This window comes from Herpailurus yagouaroundi, unplaced genomic scaffold (assembly GCF_014898765.1).
Source record: "Herpailurus yagouaroundi ecotype Mexico unplaced genomic scaffold, PumYag 159, whole genome shotgun sequence".
In the NCBI taxonomy this organism is placed as follows: Eukaryota; Metazoa; Chordata; class Mammalia; order Carnivora; family Felidae; genus Herpailurus; species Herpailurus yagouaroundi.
This window is the reverse complement of record NW_024412400.1, coordinates 49989650-50012900: the sequence shown is the minus strand read 5'-3', so window position 1 is coordinate 50012900 and position 23251 is coordinate 49989650. Positions and strand designations below refer to the sequence as shown.

At 39.7% G+C, this 23251-nt stretch overlaps 1 protein-coding gene across 9 annotated transcripts in view; it reads left to right on the top strand.

Annotated features, from left to right (window-relative positions):
- The window catches only part of PLCH1 (phospholipase C eta 1), a 223166-nt gene extending 200310 nt beyond the window's left edge, over nucleotides 1-22856 (top strand). For 4 of the 9 annotated variants that reach the window (XM_040480549.1, XM_040480551.1, XM_040480550.1 and 1 more), the window contains 11 exons: nucleotides 1236-1327; nucleotides 2471-2589; nucleotides 6056-6235; nucleotides 6327-6434; nucleotides 7689-7813; nucleotides 12047-12131; nucleotides 14494-14640; nucleotides 14888-14967; nucleotides 16503-16562; nucleotides 16997-17351; nucleotides 19678-22856. In XM_040480549.1, the coding sequence (XP_040336483.1) occupies nucleotides 1236-1327; nucleotides 2471-2589; nucleotides 6056-6235; nucleotides 6327-6434; nucleotides 7689-7813; nucleotides 12047-12131; nucleotides 14494-14640; nucleotides 14888-14967; nucleotides 16503-16562; nucleotides 16997-17351; nucleotides 19678-21758 (3432 nt within the window). In that variant the 3' untranslated portion in view covers nucleotides 21759-22856. The remainder of the gene's footprint in view (nucleotides 1-1235; nucleotides 1328-2470; nucleotides 2590-6055; nucleotides 6236-6326; nucleotides 6435-7688; nucleotides 7814-12046; nucleotides 12132-14493; nucleotides 14641-14887; nucleotides 14968-16502; nucleotides 16563-16996; nucleotides 17352-19677) is intronic. The other 5 variants (XM_040480553.1, XM_040480552.1, XM_040480555.1 and 2 more) reach the window with 5 other exon arrangements.
- The last annotated feature ends 395 nt before the right edge of the window (nucleotides 22857-23251 follow it).

Here is a 23251-nt window from a genome sequence, read left to right as displayed (position 1 = left end):
ATGTTCATAAGACTACATACAGCTTATCTTAATAAACAGGATTTTATTATTTATATTGAAAGCTAACATTATGTAGCTGACACAGTGACTTTCCACCTATCTCATTCAATCATCACAATAATCCTTTAAAATTGTTGTTACTGTTCTGTCCTTTTAAAAAAAACACAATAGGAAGCTGGAGAGGTTAGCCAGCTTGGTGATAGGCCAAGCTGGAACATGAAATCATCAGATAGATGCTAGGGTTCCCACACTGTGCTCCCTGAGGTTCTCAAAACATCAGTAACACCTGAGAAGAATCCAGATTAAATTGGCGCCTTGTTATCAGTGCAACAGACCTGAGTGTGTTTGTGCCAGCTTGGGGTTTTATTTGTTGAGTAAGAGAAAATCTGGAGAGTGATATGGCCCCATGGTAACACGGGGGTGGGCTCCCTTTTCTTTCCTAAGCTGCAGTCCTCAGATACCCAGGGAACTCATCTAAAGGTCTTACTTTTGTTTGTGGAAGGCGTAGTTTTGGTGGCAAGGTTTTCTGCAATTAGAGGGTCCCTCCCCATCTTTTGTTTTTCTGTTACGTATTGATAAATATTGGGGTTATCGCTAATGTGTTGGGATGAAACTGCATCATTCCAAAAAGGCTTTTTTTCTGACAGCCTTTAGTCCTACAGCCTTTCACCCTAAATCCTGTGGGTAATAATTTTCATCCTTTTGCTAGAAATTAAAATGGACCACAATCTCAAAAGTGTAGTTTGATTTAGGCAGTTATTTGAATGCATGCTGATCAAAAGCAGGAAAAAGTTATTCGTGAAAAAAAATTACTACTGTCTTTTTTTAATCAAATTTGCCTTTTTTGAGTCAGCGGGAGTAGTAAGTTTCCTAAATAAGAGAATATTTTATCCCCTTACAGTCATTTAAATAGATGTGACAACTCTGACCCTTCCATTCATGGAGACCTCCAATGCATGACTAATAAAGTCTTTCTAAAATCTACAGCTTATGTGGCTTAGAAGTCAGTCTTAAAGCATGAAACCCTCAGTTTTGCCTTAATATTCTAATATGATTATGACCATAGGCGTGTTTGTTATTGATAGTAAGGTAAGCTGCAATATTTGGTTAATTTGTTTTCTTCCAGGTAATTTTCCTTTTTGTATATATTATAATGCCGAGTCCATTCTCCATACGTTGTAGATGTACCTGATGCAGTGAGTTTGTTGTTAAGTTTACTGTGATTTTTCCGGCAGAAAACCACAAAATCACGGTCTAAGTCTTATAGTACTGATGATGAGGAAGACACACAGCAGAATTCTGGCAAGGAAACTGGCCAGCTGTACAGGTAAGAATGTCCACGTTTTTTGCTCAGCCTCCTAGAGCCTCTCCACCCCCATCAGCTTGGCTTCGTTGTATGTATCTAGAGAATCAAGTCACATGGTCAAGTGCTCAGTGCAGCAGGACCTGTGAAGATCAACTGGGTATGAGATAATAAGACATGTAAGGGACTTACACTGTGCCTGACACTCTTCCCAAGCAGTAGCTATAGAGAAGAGAGAGGGGCCACATGAGCTAGTACAGGGAGCTCTCCTAGGTGACTAAAGGAGAAGATGGGTCATGAGCACATGTTAAGAGCCAGGCATCTGAGATCAGCCAGACTTGAAACTCTTGCTCCTTCGACATTAACATGGGGCAAGTTAGGCTTCTCATATGTATCTATTTCTTAGGCTCATTGTAAAGATTAAAGGAAGTAAACTACTTAGCCCAATAATCCCTATTCCAATGAACTAAGCACTCAAAAATATTAGCTACTTTTTTTTTATTATTGCCAATAGAATTTCAGATGAGTAAGATGATTTTCTGGCAGTTTGTGTATACAGTAGAGTCACAGAGGAATGTAAATTTTATCATAGATAAATGCACACACACACCCCTGTGTCTTTATTGAAAGACTGAAATTAAATGAAATTAAGAGCATGTAGGAATGGATGACATTTAGTGCTCAATTAAATTTTATATTTAGCTTCACTTTGACGGAATGTTCATACATAAGAGAGTAACTAGTGAGGGCAGAGAGGATGTGTGTGGTTCCTGCCCTTAGGGTACAGAAAATTGAACACATATCTACAGTAAAGGATATAAGAGTGATGGGATCACCTTCCAGGATACCTCTGCTGTGAATGTTCTCAAATAGAAGTCCAGGTTCTCCTGCCAAAGTGGAGGAAATGTCCAGTGAACTCTGGTGTTCCTCACTACCTGGGTAACAATGGCAATCAAGCCCTTCATGACAGAACTCACAAATACATAAGAGGACCCTGTGATTCTCAGATGAGCATTGAATAAAACCACATGAGTTAGGGTGTTGTGATGGAAAGAGAGCTGAACTAGGAATCAAACTTGGGTCCTAATCCTGGCTCCATTAAGAGCTGGTAGGGAAGGTTGAGTAACCAAAAGCCCGAACGTCTTCCAGCTCTACAATGACATTTAGTCCTGGGTGTGTATTTCGCAGGTTGGGTCGCCGAAGGAAAACCATGAAGCTCTGCCGAGAGCTCTCTGACTTGGTGGTGTATACAAACTCCGTGGCAGCCCAAGACATTGTGGATGATGGTAAGGACTGAGTTTTTCTTCTAGGATAAATTCTTGACCTTTCTTTGTCAACTGTTTGTTAATCATCAGCACACATTTCTGGAACTGTGTAGAATCCAATGTAAGTGTCAGGAAACTGACTGCCAGTATAATGCTTAGTTCACCAGGAGGAGTATATTGATTACTGTGGTTGCCTGATTGGCTGGAGCTAGAGAAATTTCCTTCAGGGCCGAGGAGGACTTCATTATTCTGCAAAGACAAATGCATTACAGCAAGGTCTTGCCCAAGGCGTGAACTATGGAGACCTGACCTAGTTTGGTGGCCAGGTAACAGATGGATGTTCCTAGTGTGAATGACCAGAAGAAAGAAGAAATTAGTTGGCTAAACTAGCACCTCAAAAAGCCCCATATTTTCTCATTGGAAGTTTTTACTTTGATGAGAATTATTTATTTATTTATTTTTTAATGTTTATTTTTGAGAGAGTGCGAGAGAGAGAACATCCCAGATAGAGTGGGGAAGGGGCAGAGAGAGAGGAGAGAGAGAGAATCCCAGAGTGCAGAGCCTGATGTGGGGCTTTGAACTCATGAACTGTGAGATCATGACCTGAGTAGAAATCAAGAGTCAGACACTTAACTGACTGAGCCACCCAGGCACCCCAACTTTGATGAAAATAATTTCATGCACAAATTGAAGTTTTAGCAGAAAGAGCAGGGATTTCAGAAGGATGGACTTTTCACTGTTTTTCACCCATTATTTGCCTTGTGTTGAGCTGAGAAATCCTAGTCACAGGTGTTCTTACCGTGGCCTTTTCTGCTCTTCTTTCCTTTACCCTCTTCCCTTCTCATTTCTATTTTGTTCAGTTACTGAATATGCTTATAGAAATGAAGTACAGTCATGTGGCTTTTCAATCTAATTTTAATTTTAGTGGAATGAAATGTAAATTAAAAATCTCTCATTTTCCCAACAAGTCTTAGTGAAGGGAAAATGACATTTTGGTGAGTCTTCTGTCCATTACAAACCTCCAGGATTCTTCCCTCAGATCTGTCTTTTTTGTTTTTCCCATTCCACAACTGTATCTTTTTCTGTGTACAGATTTTCTTACCTTTTGTGTTGATTCCTTCTTCAAATGGTGACAATTTAAAAAAAAAGTAATTTCACATGAGGGAACATGAGAAACTGTGGTTTTCTTAGCAAGTGAACAATGCATCCTTATAATAACCACCCATAGCTAGAAAATAAACTCAGTGAGTGGTTTAATGGTGTTACAGGTGTATTTGGTTTAGAGGAATATAATTTCTTTTTTTAATTTTTAAAAAGTTTTTATTTATTTATTTTTGAGAGAGAGAAAGAGAGAGACCAAGGGGGGGCCAAGAGAGAGGGACAGAGAGAGAATCCCAAGCAGGCTCTGCATTGTCAACACAGTGCCCGATGCAGGGCTCGAACTCACAAACTATGAGATCATGACCTGAGACGAAACCAAGAATTGGACACTTAATCGACTGAGCCACCCAGGTGCCCCTAGAGGAATATAATTTCTTTTTTTTTTTTTTAATTTTTTTTCAACGTTTATTTATTTTTGGGACAGAGAGAGACAGAGCATGAACAGGGGAGGGGCAGAGAGAGAGGGAGACACAGAATCGGAAACAGGCTCCAGGCTCTGAGCCATCAGCCCAGAGCCCGACGCGAGGCTCGAACTCACGGACCGCGAGATCGTGACCTGGCTGAAGTCGGACGCCCAACCGACTGCGCCACCCAGGCGCCCCAGGAATATAATTTCTAATAAATACTTTAAGTAATCATAATTCTCTTAGCTTAATGGAAAATAATATTGAGTACTCTTTAGCTCTTGAAGTTAGGAGTTTTTGTTGTGTGTGTGTGGCCTCAAAATGAGCCTTAAATAATGAATGCATGTCTTATCCCAATGCAAAGCAACTCAAATCTATTCATATGCTAATTTATATGTGCCTAATTAGTAAGGTCATCATAATGATAATGTGTACATATTTATGTGGAGAGACATAGAAAACAGTGGTACTGATTATAGCGTTTGTGCATCTGAATGTGGCTTGTCAAAAAGAGCGTATTTCTTCCTATCTTGTTTAAAGCATTGCTCATCAAAATCTGCAGAAGATTGTTTTTAGTATGCTTGACATATGTAAACTTTGTTAATAAGTATGTCAATAAAATATATGTGATAAGGAAAGAGTCTATATGAGGGAAATCATCTAATTAAAAACTGCAATGCTCTTATTTCTTTGCCTCTATCTTGTATACATGATCATCCCAAGTTCCATCTCTAGAGTGTAACTGGCAGTCATTTGGCCAGCATTTAATATCTAAGGGTATACAATCGTGAGGACAACAGGGACCCTGGGAAACTGGGTGCTCCAATGAACATGCGGTGTGGGTATGGTTCTGGCTCAGCTGGCCCAGCAAGACTCTGTAGTTCAGCTCCTTGGCTATATGAGCTGTGTCCCTCAGTCTGGGTTCCAACATACTTAGCTTGTCAGAGTAAACACTGAAATGGGAATGAGGCTCTGGGCAAGTTTGGTTCCTTATTTAGGCTGGCTTCTTTCAGAACACATATGGCTGGTCATTTTGGAGGTAGGGTGTGGATGTTTGGTGAAGGGGTAGGAGTAGTAGGGGCATTATAGACATGGGATTGGGAGGAAAGGGTAGGAAATTGAATGCTTGGTGGGAGGTTACCTCCATCATGACCCTCAAATTGGCAGCCACCTTGGCCCTGGATTGACACCTCCTGATGATAGTCAGGAAACGTTAATATAGGCTTCCTGTTCTTTTTCCTCCCTTTATATTTCTCATTGTATGTATGGAGGGTGGATGATGGTTCTTGTTTCTGAGACTTTATTTTTTTATAATGCTCTTTACAAATCTTCCTCCACTATTACTCCTACTCATAATTCTAAGTTAACATTAAAACTCATTTTTTTCTTTTTTGGAATTGGTCTTTTATTTTCTTGGACCCTGAATGCTATCTGTTAATATGTGTTTCACATGAATGTTTTGTAGATGAATGCCTTCAATGAATGTCTCCCTGTGGTCAGGAATAAGTTTCATAGTTTTATTTATCCATGACTGTCTATATCTTTGGCAAAGATACTCTGTTGGACTCATGCCCCTAAAAAGCAATTTTTGTGCCAGCCCTCATCACACTAGCCAGATAGACATGAATTAGTGACATGTTTTGAATTCCTGGGAGAACAGGGGACTCAGAAACATGCAGTTATGCCAGCCAGACGTGCACCTCTGATTTGGCCTCGAAATGGCTAAAGAGTCCTCAAAATGGCTAAAGAATGGGGCTTTATGGATCTTTCTTGGTTAGAAGCTACTGCTACTCTGGTTGAATTCACTCTTTTGCTCTGCATTTTATTATGGGTATAATCTGACGTAGGTAAAAGTCCTTGGTGACTGGTGTTTTCTTGGCAGGGGCTCTCACTTTTCTTTTTCCTTTATTAAAAACTGCCAGGCACCACAGGGAATGTGTTATCATTTAGCGAAACAAGAGCCCATCAGGTGGTTCAGCAGAAATCGGAGCAGTTCATGATTTATAACCAAAAGCAGCTCACGAGGATTTACCCCTCTGCCTACCGCATTGATTCCAGTAACTTCAACCCTCTGCCGTACTGGAACGCAGGCTGCCAGCTAGGTGCGTATGCCTTGGGAAGAAGCGGTTCTCCGTATGTCCTGACTCTATGCTGCTGTCTTGCCTAATTCTCTCAAACTTTGAACTTGCACAGTGGCACTGAACTACCAGTCTGAAGGGCGAATGATGCAGTTAAATCGAGCCAAATTCAAGACAAATGGCAATTGTGGCTATGTCCTCAAACCCCAGCAAATGTGCAAAGGTGTGTGTTCATTTCATGGTTGTCTCTCTGAATGCAGGTAACCTTATTGAAGGAATTCTCTGCAAAATGTGATACATCAGTGTTCTCCAACATGATTCTTATAAAAAAATTTTGATACTGATTTACTTTTGAGAGAGAGAGAGCATGTGGGGAGGGGCAGAGAGAGAGAGAGGGAAACAGGATCGGAAGCAGGGTCTGCACTGACAACAGAAAGCTTGATGTGGGGCTCGAATCTGTGAACCATGAGATCATCACCTGAGCCGAAGGCATCCACTTAACCGACTGAGCCACCCAGGTGCCCCTGCAACATGATTTTTAAAAAAATAGATAGGTTAAGGTATTGGCATGCAAATTGTCACAACTGTTTAATGTTTGGGTAGCATGGTGTTTAGAATGTTCTCTTGTGAGGTTTTTTATGTTAAGGGGGACGTGGATAGCCATGGATCATTATCTGAAACCCAGTGTCCCAGCGTGATACTCCCTGGGCTCACTTATAAAATTGTGCTGCCTTTAAAGGTCTGAGCCCCGTCTTTCAGAAACTCCGTGAGTATAAGTGAGTCTGAAACCTGCTAGCAAAATTAAAATACCACCTGAAACAATTGTACCAAGCCCTTTTAGTCTTTGTTAGCGCTAACAAAAAAGAAAAGATAATGTAGCGTTAGATCAAGAAACACTTCTTTTTGGCTCTGCTCATTAAAATTCTTTTAAAAATTTCCAAATTGGCTTTTTAACAATTCAGGTAAAAAAGCGTTGACAGATGTGCCTTCTGGATTTTATGCTTTGCATGTTTTCTTACTCTTCTGTTTACTCAGTTTCAGGTCTTCTTTCCGTTTGTTATATTCACTGTCTATACCTATGATAGTTTAAGTTAGGGGATTATTCACATCTGACATAACTGCTCTTCTTCTCTACACTGTTGGCATTCCAATAATATGCTTCTCTTCCCTCATGCCATGATTGATAATTGCATCACAGATGTTTCAAATTGGCCCATTCTTTTGCCTTTGGGAGCATGGATTCTAGCAAAAACCACAGCTATAGACATGCCAGCTGGCATTGCCTTCGGTCAAAAGCCACACTGATAGTTACGTGATCATTTCTTTTCTCTAAAAAACACTGTAGTAATTCAGCATTTGCTGTTTCTTTGTTCTACATGCTTAAACTGTGTGTGTGTGTGTGTGTGTGTGTGTGTGTGTGTGTGTGTTTTCCCATGTTACCAGCCTCAGATTTTAACCTCCGCTTTATTTGGCTTAGGTACTTTCAACCCTTTCTCTGGTGATCCACTTCCTGCCAACCCCAAAAAGCAGCTCATCCTGAAAGTGATCAGCGGACAGCAACTCCCCAAACCTCCAGACTCCATGTTTGGAGACCGAGGCGAGGTAAGCCACATGTATGAACATGTTAATTACGTGATTATTTTATTATGTTTATATTGTATCTGAAATATCTTCAGAATTCTCTGTCTCTCTCTCTTTATGTGTGTATGTGTATGTGTTCACAAATGAGCACTGACCTCAGCTCATCAGATATCAACTGACTTATGGGCAAAGCACACATGGTTCCTTCTGGAATGCAGTGTACTTTCTATTTTGGAGGCATGCTCATGTCCTTCTTCTCAGAGAAGGTCTATCACCCCAGGCTCTTTGCCTGGATCTTGAATGTTGACTGGGGACACCACACAGCTCTGGTGTTCGGTTCCACCCTAAGCTCTTTGTTGCAAATCTCAGCTGACCCGTGATACCCTGCGGCCATCCACCTCACCTTGTCAACCTTCGTTCCCATTCTCCACAGTGGCCATTTCCAGCCTTCTCTCTCCTCGAACCTGTGTTCTCATCACTTCCTTCTCATCTTCAACAGATGGCACCGTGTCCTACTTCTCAGAAAGTAGGAACTTCATATGGGACCATTTGTTCCATCTCCGTTGCCTCCAGCCTAATCCACACCACCATTGTCTCTTGTCAGTTCTGCTGTGGTAACCTCCCCGCTGACTGGTCTCCCTGTGGCCATTCTGTCCTCTAAGCAGCAGGAGTAATTGGGCAGTGTCAGAATATGTATCCTTACCTCTCCTTTCCTTCTTTCTCTTCTTCACTGTCTGCAAAAATGAGGACTCACTTCTTACCTTTTCTCTCGAACTTTTTATTTTGAAAATTTTTAAACCTCAGAAAAGTTGGAATAGTAAAATTAATGCCACATCTCCAGCACCTAGACTCACTTATAAAATTACAAAATTTGTTACATTTCCTTTCTCTCTCTTTCATGTGTAAATGTATTTATGTATGTGTGCATAAGTATATCTTATGTGTGTGTGTGTGTGTGTGTATACATACATATACACACAAGTGCAAATACACACATTTGCATTTCTTTGCAGTCATTTGAGAATAAATTGTTGGCATTATGACCTTTGACCCCTAAATACATACCATCTTCAGCATTTATCTCCTAAAAATAAGAACGTTCTCCTGTATAGCCATAATAAGGCATGACTTTTAACATTCATGCAATAATATTATCTAATATAAAATCAATATTCAGTTTTCTCCAGTTATCCCCAAATTGTCCTTATGTCCTTTTTTTTTCTTTATGTATTCAGGATCCAATCAAGGATCACACATTGCTTTTAATTGTCATTTCTCTCTGGCCCCTTTTTTTTTTTAAACAACAACAACATTTTTAAATGTTTGTTTATTTTTGAGAGACAGAGGCAGAGCATGAAGGTGGGGGGGGCATCAGAGAGAGAGAGAATCACAGAATCTGAAGCAGGCTCCAGGCTCTGAGCTGTCAGCACAGAGCCCAATGTGGGGCTTGAATTCACGAACCGTGAGATCATAACCTGAGCTGAAGTCGGAGGCTTAACTGACTGAGACACCCAGGTGCCCCTCTCTGGTCCTTTTAAATTCTACAGCAGTCCTCCGGCTTTCTTGTTTTGTTTTCATGATATCGACATTTTACAAAATGCCCAAGTCAGTTATTTTTAGAATGTCCTTCAATTTGAATTTAATGTCCTGATTGCTTCTTCATGAATGGAATAAACATAAATGTATTTGTCAGGAGTACTCCCTGGGCAATGTTGTGTCCTTCTCAGTACATCACATCAGGATCTGTGTGATGTCACTTTATTCAGTGATTGATCACATTACTTGAATAAGGGGGCTTCTTCCAGGTGTTTTTCATTGTCTAGTTATCTCTTTACCTTTGTAACTAATATATAGTGTGGGGGAGTTAGAGTAATTTTTTATATATATGAGGAAATATGGTTTTTTTGGTCATTAAAATAAAACCCAATCTCCTTAACTTGGCTTATAAGGTTCTCTATCAGGAGATTTCAACTTTTCTTGAGCCATGGAACCCTTTGGTATATAATGTGGCCATCTGGACCCCTTCTAGAATAATAATTTTGATGCATAAAATAAAATATGTAGGGATATACTGGAAATCAGTTATATTGAAATTCACTTATCAAAATATTAAAAATAAATTGTGATATGCATATATCTATTAATGCAATAAATAGCAGGATCTAGGGGTTGGTTTATTAACTATTAGAATTTTGAAGCCGTGATAAATGTAGATGATACATGGAAATTTCTGCAACAACTGTAATAGGACACAAAAGCATCCATGATTTCTACCAGATACAAAATTACAATTCTAGTACTATTATATTGGGCTTTAGTCATAAGCTAATGAAAATAAAGATAAGATAAAGATACAGTTTTTCCCCCTATCCAGGCTCCCTGAATTCTCAACCCATGATCTCTCACATTGTTTATCCATCTGAGAATGAAATAACCATTAGTCTTGCTTTCATTCAGAAAACTGATTGTCATCTTAAATTTTCATCTTGTCTTTGCTCTCCACATATGATATATTACCATCTCCTCGGACTTCTGCCTCCCACACCTCTTTCCAGTCTTGCTGCCAACCATCCAATTCTGTTCTTCCAGCATCTCAGCTGGATTACCGTATGTGGAAGCAGACACTGGTGTCTCAGGTTTGCATTTGAGGAAACTGAAGCACAGATACTTGCCTAAGGCAGCACAGGAGCCAAGTTTTGAAGCAGGAAGTTGCTCTTCAAGTCTGTGGTTTTCTTGAATTCCTTATGAACAGAAGTCAGAAGTCATACTTATTAGTTGCCCCCCAAAATCTGAGCTACCCAATTGTCCAATTTTAGCCCAGGGTTCTATTAAAAGGAAAAACCTCTAGCATAAAATGCCCTATTGAAAATGAATAAACATCAGAGTTTATGTAGTAGACAAAAAGTATGTGTATCCACCCAATTTTCTCAGCATGTTTTTCCAGCATTCTTCTAGCTCTTATTCCCTGAAGCTCCCCCCCAAAACACCATATTCCCCTTACTTCCCCAGTTCCTAGAACATGTTTTCTCAGACTTCATTAGTCTCTCCTTTACACTTTTAGATCTGCTCTTTCTGGACTCTTTAGGTTCCAGTCTTTCATTGCTCATTATCCAGAACTTGCATGATAAAAGAGCTTATTTGCATAATAAAATCAGGATCCCTTCTGGAGGATAGGGGATGTAGGGGATGTGGGAAAGAAGACTAAGCATTCAGTTTTTCTATTGATTCCTTCTTAGTCTTTTAATTTTTTGACCTAATATAACTTTAAAAGAGCAGTTAAGTGTCTGACTTCAGCTCAGGTCATGGTCTCATCAGGCTCTGTGCTGACAGCTCGGAGCCAGAGCCTGCTTCAGATTCTGTGTCTTCCTCTCTCTCTGGCCCTCCTCTGTTCACACTGTCTCTCTGTCTCTCTCAAAAATAAATAAACATTAAAAAAAAATTAAAGTTACATTATAGTACTCAGTTGATTTAAATACAGTAAAGTGCACAAATCAAATGTGGATAGCTTGATTAATTATTGTTTATGCAACCCAGATCCAGACAGAACATCTGAGAACCCCCCAAGAGGCTTCTATTCACTCTTCCAGTAAATATTTATTCCCAACCCCCAAATCAAACACCAACCCCTATCACAACAGATTAATTGTGCTATGCTCAACTTGTATGTAAATGGACTCTTATAGAATGTACTCCTTTTTTTTTTAAGATTTTATTTTTTAAGTGATCTCTATACCCACTGTGGGGCTCAAGCTCACGACCCTGAGATCAAGAGTTGCAAGCTCTTCCAACTGAGCCAGCTAGGCACCCCTAGTATATTCTCTTCTATGTCTGAATTGCTCAACGTTATGTCTCTGTACCAGAACTTTTTCTTTTTCATTGTTGTATGATAGTCATGAAATGAATAGTCCACAATTCATCCCTCCTACTCATGATACACATGTAGATTGTTTCCAATGTGTGACTATTATGAATATGGCTGCTCTGAGCATGGACAAAAGGTCTCATTTCTGTTGGGTATATACCTTGAACTGGACTTGTGGGTTCATTGGATAAAATTTGTGTAGCATCAGTAAATACTGGCAAACAAAAATTTAATCTTCTAGTTATGTTTCATATATCTAAATCTGTTGTTCAGTTTCTCTTTCTTAGTAAGCACCTAATAAAATGGTTTGCTGTTGAAATGTGGCCAATATTCTCAATTAACACACACATAGAAATGTATCAGTTGTAATAATACTCTCTTTATTTACGTAGATCATTGATCCTTTTGTTGAAGTTGAAATTATTGGATTGCCAGTAGACTGCTGTAAAGATCAAACTCGCGTAGTAGATGACAATGGTAAGATGATAATCTGTTTGCTTTTCTTTTTTTAATGGTTGGTTATTTATTTATTTATTTATTTTGAGAGAGAGAGAGAGAGAGTGCGCGCGCGCGCAAATGGGGGCGGGGGCGGGGTGTGGGTGGGTGGCTGCGGTGCAGAGAGAGAGGGAAACAGAATCAGAAGCAGGGTCGAGGCTCTGAGCTGTCAGCACAGAGCCTGACACGGGGCTCAAACTGCGAGATCATTGACCTGAGCTGAAGTCGGGCGCTTAACCGACTGAGCCACCCAGGTGCCCTCATAATCTGTTTACTTTTTATCTAGAAGCTCTAAAAATAAAATTTGTACTGAAAAAGAAAAATTTATCTATGTGGAAAAGAAACAGATCCCTAAAATTTGTAGCCGCCATTTGAATTTTATGTTAAAATCTTTTAAACACATAAAAGTGAGTAAATGTGGGTTTGGTGCATGGTATGTTCTGGTGGATGTTGTAATCTAGGCTCCTAAATTCTTTGCTTTTGAAGCAAATTGTGTGTGTGTGTGTGTGTGTGTGTGTGTGTGTGTTTTCCCTAATGAAGAGAATAAATGTTATTTTAAAGGGCTGGGTTAAAAATTAGGAAAATGCCTCTGTGTTTTCATGACATAGTTGCTTCAAAGCTCTCATTCATGAAGCCTACATGTCTTGATGATTTTTCATTCTTTTTCTGGAGCATGTAAAACTCTAAAGACAAGTGCAGCATGCACTGGCAAGTTGACTTCTTGATATGTGCATCTGGTCTGTTGGCAGCATTCTTGTATTCCGGTCATGATGTAAAACAAAGCTTTCTTTACCCAAGCCTCATGTCTTTTTCTTGGTAATCTTCTTAAATGGGGTTTGTTCATATATTTGACAAACATTATGGCATACCTATTTTTTTTCAGTCTCTAGTCATTAATACTTGAACTCTAAACCTCAATGCTCAAAACATTCAGGAAATTAGAGGTTCATAGTGAGACCCTAGGTATTTTCTAGTTTAGGGAAAGGAATTTGGGGATTCAAGAATAGCATAAGCCTATGACTTTAGGACATGACATGCTTAAAGGAAGCAAACTTCCTATATTGCATTTTCCTACCAATGCCCATTGGTGGTGTGTTTTTTTCTGGTTTTTGTTTTTGTTTTTGTTTTAGTCTCAGAAGTAATTGAGAGGTCATTACTAAGTTAACAAAAACATAATCTCTTGTTCAGGAGGGGCATCTCAGTGATTTCAGTCCATAATTATTTCCTTACCTGAGGCATTTAATAGGGTCAGGTGGCTGATGCCTTCTGATTGCTGTATTTGATAAAACTTATTTGCATTTTTAGAAAAGAGAAACAAATTTACAGAGTATTTGAATTTTTAGCAGTTTATATAATTATTTTGTCTGAGAAAATTTTATCAAGAAATAAGTATTTTTACTTTGAGAATATGAGTTGAATTATATACCTTTCTATTTATTTTCAATGGCTATGAAAATGTATCTTTCATGTATTAAGGTCTAGCTTCATGAGAAGCCACTGGAAAACAATAGGGTGTAGTCTAATTCAGCTCTGTAATTAGTGTGACTTTAGGTGTATTCTTTTCTCAGAATATCAATTTTCTCAACTACAAAATGACTTATAAATACTTACATTTCTTACCTTTAAAAAAGCATTTATAACTTGTGTAATTTAAAAAAGTTGCGTAGTTTTGAAAAATAGTATGTATTTTTTCTGAATTAGAAAAAACCCAAAACCCTGTCTTGCCATCCTTAGAGGATTGCCATTAGAATTAAGTAAGATGCCGTATGTACAGTGGCATTGGAACCTGCACAGGACCTTATAAAATGTTTGCTGGTGATTATTATAGTAGCAGAATCTTTTGTGGGTGAGAAGAATGATTATATTTGGCAAAGTATCTCTTTCTCTTTCTCTCTCTCTTTTTTTTTGCTTCTTTCTCTTTCTTCCTTCCTTCCTTCCTTCCTTCCTTCCTTCCTTCCTTCCTTCCTTCCTTCCTTCCTTTCTTTCTTTCTTTTTCCTTTTTTTCCCTAAAACATTATTCTTAGACCACTACTAAAGGTACTTTTTGAGCTTACTGAAGCATTCTGAAATTGCCTAAAGGAACTTTCCCTACAATGCAATTTGGCATCAAAGATTATTAGAATTGATGTAATCATTTAAAGGCAATTTTCCTACCAATTATTTTCTGGCAATGGGGCAAATTCCAAGGCTTTATTTCAGGAAGGCATCCTGGAGTGGCTTGGTCATCTTCACGAGTTTAATAACCATTGCAAGCAATTTTCAGTCTGCTTTGCAGGCGATGCTGCCAATTCATTTTTAGTCAAGCCCTTTGCTTTTCTAATTTTTCTCTTCCTATTTCTCTGAGGATTTAACCCTGTGTGGGAAGAAACCCTGACATTTACAGTACACATGCCAGAAATAGCTTTGGTTCGGTTCCTTGTGTGGGATCATGATCCGATTGGACGAGACTTTGTTGGACAAAGAACCGTGACCTTCAGCAGCTTAGTGCCGGGTAGGTATAGGCTGGCTTTTCCTTTCTAGGCTGACCATTCAGTTTTCTTTGGAAAACTTAATATATGATATGTGATATACACAACATATGGCATATATGATATATAAACTATGTATTATATGAGTGTTGACATGTTTTATGAAATGTAAAGAATTATAGTAAAGTCAAATACTTAATTCAGTTGCACCAATGGGAAAGCCAAATGTAAGTTCAAGCAAAAAGAAACTGTTTTCTCTGCTTTTATCAGGCTACCGGCATGTCTATTTGGAAGGACTGACAGAAGCATCCATATTTGTCCACATAACAATCAATGAAATCTATGGAAAGGTGAGAAAGATTGTAGTGCTTAAAGCCACATGCAACAACAATGCAGTCCTTAACAAACTTATTTTTTGACTAATTGCTTAAAAGGAACATACATCTTGACAAAGCGGTTCTTTAGCAGAAAACTATTGAGAAGCCTAGCGAGCCCAGTGTGCTATCCTGTCAGGTCCCATCTTGATCCACATGTGTTCCTTCCATTGTTCTGGGGTGTGTACCCATTGCTTCCACCCAGGGAGGCTCTCTGGGATTATGAAAAAACTGCTATTCTCTCAGATGATCATTTGTTTCACTAAAACAATAAATATATAGTTAAACGTTAAATTCTATTTAAATACGTAAGAGGACCTAGCTGGCTGCAGCAGGAAATGTAGTGTCTCAGATGTTTGATGAATTACGAGTACTAACCAGACTGTGATTCTAGCCAGTTCTAGGCAGGAGGTGTTCATGTGGTGCCTTTGTATTTAACTGAAAACCTAAAACTCCCCACCCACGGGAATTTTAAGGACTTTATAAGGACTCTTTCTTTGAAGAAATAGACTATGAAAATGCAACCTATTTTTCTCCTCGTGCTGTTCTCTTCAGTACACAGCTCACTTGAGGTTTACAAATCAATGGGCTATCCTGTAGGCACACCAAGTAATTGGGGATTTGGCCACTAGAATGAATTTCCAGGACCAGATGTGATTTGGAAGGACTGTAAGAGCATTGACTAGCACCTTGGAATGTCCAGTGTTCTTTATTAGAAAGTCTCCTGTAGACTTCTATATATTCTCTGTGCCTTATCTTCCTCAGCTATAAATGTAGGGTAAAAATAGTACCTACCTCGTCAATACGCTATCCTTATCCTTAGAAAGCTGCCTACCATATAGTAAATGTTCAAAAATGTTGGTTAATATTAACACTGTTATAACTACAAGCCAAATTCTAGGGAGTGGACCAATTCAGGCTGAATTAGAGGGTATAATGTTTAGCTGTACATCGGCTGGTATGGGAGGGGCACTAGGACTGTAATTTCTAAGAGTAGTGAAGTTTTATTCTGTGATGTTCTGTGTTTAATCCTTGGTTTCTGCCCATGCTGTTTGTTGAAATGCTTCCTCTGGCACAATTGCACACAAATGTAAACGTTAGAAAATGATTCTTGAATTTCTAGGAATCCCAGGTTAAGAAAGTAGTAGTATCTCTAGCATTTATCAGGCTTGAGGGAAACAATAAAATTCAGAATTCGTTTAAAACTTGAACCAGAAATAAATTAAAATGTGAAAAAGAAAGTGTTCCATAGGATTTCCATGTTCCTACATAGATGTCTTCCTCAAGTCACATTATGTATTACTTTCAAGGTGTATTTGGGTTGGGATACATAATCCACAATGCGGAGGTGATGAGCTGAGCAACGAATGAACCTGTGACTAACACTCACCGAAAGTGGAAGAAAGGGTTTATAGAAGCATTTTTATTCTTCTCCTTGGTTTTTACTTGTGCCACTTTTCTTGAATGAGCCCAAATTGTGTTTTGTTGTGTTTTGTTTTTTTCCCTTGCAGTGGAGTCCTTTAATACTCAACCCCAGTTATACTATATTGCACTTTCTAGGAGCTACAAAGGTAGTTTCTCAGCATGGTGCTTTGTTCTTGCCGACATATTTCTTTTTAAATGGTTATGGCAGCATGCTCTCTCATATCACTCCATTTCCTGCTTACCACTTTGAAACATGCATCTGTTGCTTTAAGGCGGCCGAAGTTCATAACAGTCTATTAAGTGTGGAAACTTTTCCTATCACCTCATCATCTCTGGGTAGGAAACTTCTGGGTAGCTTGGTGGTGAAAATGGAAGGCTGCCTCCTCACAAAGTAAGGTCAATAAGACTTGCATGGTGTTGTGTAGACATGCTGTGAGCTGCCATTTTCTTGGTTTGAATATACTTCAATGGCTGTAAAATTTTGTTTTGTGTTCATTTTTCATGGAGCTGTCATGTCAAAGGCAAGCGGTTGCCACAATGGGATTTGCTTAACTTGTGCTTCATTCTTTTGTGTCTTCAGAACAGACAGCTCCAAGGTCTGAAGGGATTGTTCAATAAGAATCCCAGACACGGTTCTTCAGAAAACAATTCCCATTATGTTCGGAAACGATCAATTGGAGATAGAATCCTGCGACGCACCGCCAGTGCTCCAGCCAAAGGCAGAAAAAAGAGCAAAATGGGCTTCCAAGAAATGGTAGAGATAAAGGATTCTGTGTCTGAGGCTGCGAGAGATCAGGATGGTGTCCTGAGGAGGACCACACGGAGTCTGCAAGAGCGCCCTGTCTCTCTGCCTGTTGACAAAAGTCTGCTGGGGGCTTTGTCCCTACCTGTATCTGAAACAGCAAAGGACACTGACGGAAAAGAAAGCTCCCTGGGTAAGATGCTTTACGTTTCTCTAAGAATAAATCCTTTGAACCCATATTCTGGTCCCTGATTACCATTAGGACCTGGTTGACATTTTATAGTCAAAGTAAAAATATACTAAAAAATAAGTAATTTTTAATGTTACCTTTAGACAGGATTTTAAACTTTGGGAAGAGGGCGGTAGAAGAGCTATTTTCTAGTCACCTAAAGCCTTAAAATAACATCGAAGTTTGTAATGATAGGGGAACGATCAGGTGTGGTGGTACAGAGCCCGTGGGTCTGCGAGGTGCCGTGCAGGGAAACCTGCAAAATAGGAGCAGAGATCTTGTTTTACCAAGTGGGTACAAATGTTACTGATGGTTCTGAGGTTAAATAGAATCATAGTGATTCTTCTGAGGTTAACTGTAGGTGCATTTCTTTCCCCAATGTATAACACATTTCCATGATTGGAAATGTTTATGGAGAATGAAGTAAAGCCAGATGTTAACAGCAAGCCATCTTCTTTACTTGAGAAATCTTTGCTTCTTCAAGAGGTAGCTCAGGTGATATTTTCCTGTGGTCTCATTTCCTTGATCCCCAGATACTGGCAGGGAAGGAAGCATGTCCATGGTTCCTGTCCGATTATAGGCTCCTCAAGCATAGGGACCAAGCATTACCCATCTTTTTCTTAATCTGAGCATAATGCTTTTTCATTCATATCAAGAACTTGATAAAGAATGATGCCTGCTTTGCACGGTACCAAAGAGCTCCTGCATTGTGTCAGTGACTCCTTCCCCCGCCCTTGGTAATGTAAGCACCAAAACTGTCCATTTGATGTCTCTGCAACAAGAGTTTTAATTAAATCGGAATCCTGTCAGACAAGTATGATGTGATACCTACTTACTTTAGGAAAATACTCCTGTTATCAATCAATCTAATTTCAGTCTTCTCTTTTCTCACAAACTTCATTTTGCTTATGTGGATTTTTATTATAAGATATTCTAAGGGAACAAATGAATTTTTGAATGGCTTATTTGAAGAGAAAAAGAGAGTTTAAAGGTTGAAATTTTGCTAGGAGCAGTGTCAGAGAAGAGATGAAATACATACTTTAAAGTTTATTTCAGAACCCCATTTTGGGGGAAGATAAATCTGTACTCAATAGAAATCAATACTGGTTAACCCAGAAAGCAATATTTAGTTGATGTGTGTATCCTCCCTTTAATAGCTATATAGGTTTGTCATTTTCATGTATATTATATGAGACTTATGGTAACAATTGAACAAACATAGCCATGCAATGATTCAAGTTACAATGGAGAAAAAAAAAGTGGAGAAAATGCAGTATACAAAATTCTGTATATAATTTTGTCCCTCTAAAGAAGGTTACAGTAGCTATCTCTGAGTGGTAACATCATAGGGTATTTCATTTTTTCCTTGATAATTTTTGGGTTTATCAAACTTTTTATGATGGATTTTTCTTTAGTTAGGAAGGCATTTGGTAAGTTAAGTAAATTCTTCTTTTTGATATATCCTGACTGAAAGCATTAAAAAAAAGCTATTAATTAGATCAAGAATAATTGAACATTTGATATTATCTTAGCATTATCCTAAGCATGATGGAGTAGCCCAAAGTATTGTGAATTTTGTGTTTTTATAGCTTTCCATACGGTGCCCAATATTTTACTGCCTCTTTTAAGGGAAAATGCAGTATGAAATTTGCGTATTAAAAACAAAAATATGATTAACAAAAAATTAGATATTAGCACCAGCATAGAATTGGTGACCAAGTCTTTAGTTTTACACCTCAAATAGATACTGGTATTTTAATACATTTATTGTACCTTCTAACCTGCTTCAGAACCTGATTAAAGTAGCTGTTTTGCCAAGATGTTTTTTAAAATAATATGATTTGTGATTTTTACTAATACATGTATAACTTTGAAAGCTTATAGTATCTTGCTTGCAGGTACCACAGTACTTCGTTTAACAGAACTGTCTTGTTCTATTTTTATTGCCATGCTTCTGTGTAGTACAAATCTGAATAGGAAACAACTTAAGGTAATCCTCACTGTAAAAGTATGGTAACTCATTGACATTTTTTTTTGACAATGAATATTACATCCTTAGCTGATGTAATAGATACTCAAAGGGAAGCTTCAGTGAAATTCCTATAAATATAGTTTACCATTTATTCATCACACAGACACTTTGTTACAAACCTCTGCAATCCATAACTATATTCTGTCACGATGTAACAGATCTGCATTCTCCATTTGTCTGTCTGAAGACAAACATGAGTGTTTGCAGGGTCTATAAAAAGCGATACATGTTACCTAAAATGTTCTTTGTTTCATTCAGCAGAAGATAAGGATGGAAGAAAAGGGAAGGCAAGTGTAAAAGACCAACATTTTCCAAATTTCAACAGAAAGTTGTCCTCTTCCTCTAGCGCTCTCCTACACAAGGACATCAGCCAAGGCAACTCCACCACGTCTGTTGCCAGCATGGCAATCACGGGAGAACCGTGGGGAGTGCCAGGTCCTAAGGGTGGGAGAGCCAAAGCAAACGTGTCAAGTGATTGCCGGGAACATGAATGCCCCAGCCAATCCCTCTCCCCGCGGCAGCGTTTGGTTCTTGATCCTGCCGTTACTCCAACACAAGGTCTGTGTGGTGTGAAAACCAAGGAAAGTGGCAATGTGGGGGGCTCTGTGGAAGAGAAAAACACGTTGTCAGGAAGCATTTTCTCTCAAAGCAATTTGGAGATTAAGAACTTGGAAGGTCACTGGGGTAAGGGCCGAGCTGCAACATCCTTTTCGTTGTCAGACGTCTCTACGCTCTGTTCTGACATACCTGACTCACATTCCACCTCCGTTCTGCAGGAGAGTGAAATTTCCCATCTTATTGACGATGTCACTTTAACGAATGAGAGCGAGCCGGGCAGTTCCATCTCTGCCCTGATTGGCCAGTGTGAGGAGGCCAGCGATGAGGCAAACCTCACAGTCGTTTCTCACGTCCATGGTGCCAGTGCCGTGTCACGTCATTCTCCCTTGCCCCCCTTAGATGGAAAATTGCCTTTCAGGCATGACTTTTCCATGGGAAAACCCAGGTCGTCCTTCCTGTGCTCATCTCCTGAGCCAATTGCTTTCTCAAGTCCCGAGACCTCCAAACACTCCACACACACAGTTTGCGAAACTACCTGCACTCCTGTCTCTAAAACCAAACCAGATGACAACGTTTCTGGTAAGGCCAAGACGGGGGCTGTGGAAAACAGCCTGCCTGGGTCCTCTAACACTTCTCACTGCCAGTTACCAAAAAGTCCCAACCATGGAAAAGACTGGGAAATGCTAAAGAACCACGGCCCTGCCACTTGCACGGACTCGACGCTGGAAGATGTAATAGCCGATGCCACTCTCTGTTTAAATTCTGGAGAGAGCAGTCTCGTGGAAATGGATGAGGACTCAGAAAACCTGTCTATAACAGCCTATGAATATAGAAGAGAGGACACAAGTCACCTTGATTCTCCTTTAAAACTGAAGTACGGTCAGGATGTGGTGGAACATTTTCAAAGAGGTTTGAGAAATGGCTACTGTAAAGAGACTGTCCACTCTTCTGTCTCTGAAATCTTCAACAATATTCAAGATGTCAAAAATCAAAGCATTTCCTGTCTAGCCCTTCAGGGTGCTGGTTTTATGCATAACACCTGCTCAAATTCAGATGCAAAAACGAACCAGACCTGTGTGCCCCTGTCTAGTGATGAAGCCACGCATGCCCCCATCCCCAAGCAGCCCACACATCCTCCCCTGCCTGCTCTGAAGCTGCCCAGTCCTTGCAAATCCAAAAGTCTGGGGGACCTAACGTCAGAGGACATTGCCTGCAACTTCGAAAGCAAGTACCAGTGTATCAGTAAGAGCTTTGTTACAACTGGCATTAGAGACAAGAAGGGTGTGACTGTGAAGACAAAGTCCTTAGAGCCTATAGACGCCCTGACCGAGCAGCTGCGGAAGCTTGTGTCTTTTGACCAGGACGAGGGCTGTCAAGTGCTCTACTCAAAGCAGGATGCCAACCAGTTCCCTAGGGCACTGGTCAGAAAGCTGTCATCCAGAAGTCAGAGCAGAGTGCGCAATATTGCCAGTCGTGCCAAGGAAAAGCAGGAAGCCAACAAACAAAAAGGTGTAAACCCCAGCCACGCGGGAGGAGTGGTTCTTCGAAACAAGCCGTCAGCGCCCCTGCCTGCGGGCAACCGGCACTCCACCGGCTCCTACATCGCAGGCTATCTGAGGAGCACCAAAGCCGGGGGCCCGGAGGGCCGCGGCATCCCCGAAGGGGCGTGCGCAGCCTTGCGCCCTGGCTACGTCGACCAGTTTTGTCCGGATAATTCTGTTTTGCAGACCGAGCCAAACAGTGATGACAAACCAGAAATTTATTTTCTTTTGAGACTGTGAATTACGTAAAGCTGCATTTTCAGTGTTTACAAGGTATTCCGTAGAGTTGTCAGAGTTTTCGGTAAATACGGTCTTGGCTTTGAAATGATTTTAAAATGTATTTTTAAACTTGTGCTTTGGTCTCCCTTTGACTCCACATGTTCTTCCTGTTTATGTGTTTGTATATAGATTGGGGTGACATTTCCCATGTGCATATGATCTCTCTTCCCCGAAGTGTAAATGCCGTCAGTAAGAAATATGTGCATGCCCTAGGTGTGACAGTTCTCAGCGGCTTGGGTTATGATGTGTGTACGTTTCTTTACCACCCCCTTTGCTCTGTGTCCTCAGATCACAGTCACAAATGTAGTCAGTTTTACTCTCTAATTGCTGAGTTCGTTAAGAAACTTTGCAAAGGACAAAGGGGTACATTCTTTATTTTAAAGCTATCGTCATCATTCCTAGTTTTCCTTCTTTGCTGAGAAGCCCAAACTCATTTTTATAACTCAGCTAAAAGAAGATTGAGAGTTACCCTACCTTTTAAGATTTCTCTACCCCAGGCAGAATAAGAGTTCAAAGGAGATTGGTAGCTCTTCCCCCCCCCCACACTCTCATTTTAGAGTAGGCTGGGAGGGTGTGAGGGAGAAAACAAACTTCTGTATATAGAGACAAAATTGTTTGTTTTACATAAATTTTGTTACATATTTTTGCTAACGGCTTTGTATGTAACAAGAACACAGTTGCCAAGCTATTTGTTGTACTTTTGAATTTTCTGATTAAATTATAGACTGCAAATAATGGCTTTCAGAACGAGGGACTTCTGTCAGACGCTAACAATAATTGTAGCACAGATTGAAAACATCCCCAAAGCTGTCGAGCAAAAAACAAAACAAAACAAAACATTTTTCTCATAATAAAATCCAAGTAAATAGATAATTAGAAGAAACCTTTTCCCTTCACGGAGCCACGTAACTATATTTTAGAACCAACATACGTTATTTTCACTGTGAATCCATTTTTTATTGCATGTTCAGATGTCCCTCTCTGCTTTTTTGTAATATTAACTGCAATGATGTTCTTCTTGGAATTCATGGAAATATAATTAAAGCAGATTTTTAAACACTTGGTGAGTGTTTTTTTCAGTTGCAGCTCATATGTGACTGCTGAGTAAGGGACCCAGAGCACTCAGAAATATTTTCCTTTTCATCTGTTCACAGCAGAAGATAGCTTCTACAGGGGATAGGTTTAAGCAGCAATTTATGTCTCTGAGTGTTTTCATTATGATTTAAAGACCATATTTGTAAGGTAACTTGAAAAGAAATCAAATGTAATGAGTTTCTTGCATTTTGTGTTGCTATTGCTAGTTTAAAAATAATCCTTCCCAAATCCTGCCCCGGGCGTGGGGACAGGCAAGATGCTGGGTTCAGCAAATCGGACTACTTGAAGCTTTGTTGGGTGGGGAAAGAGCGGGGCGAAAAGCAATCGCACCCTGATGGCCCTAAGTCCCCAACTCAGAA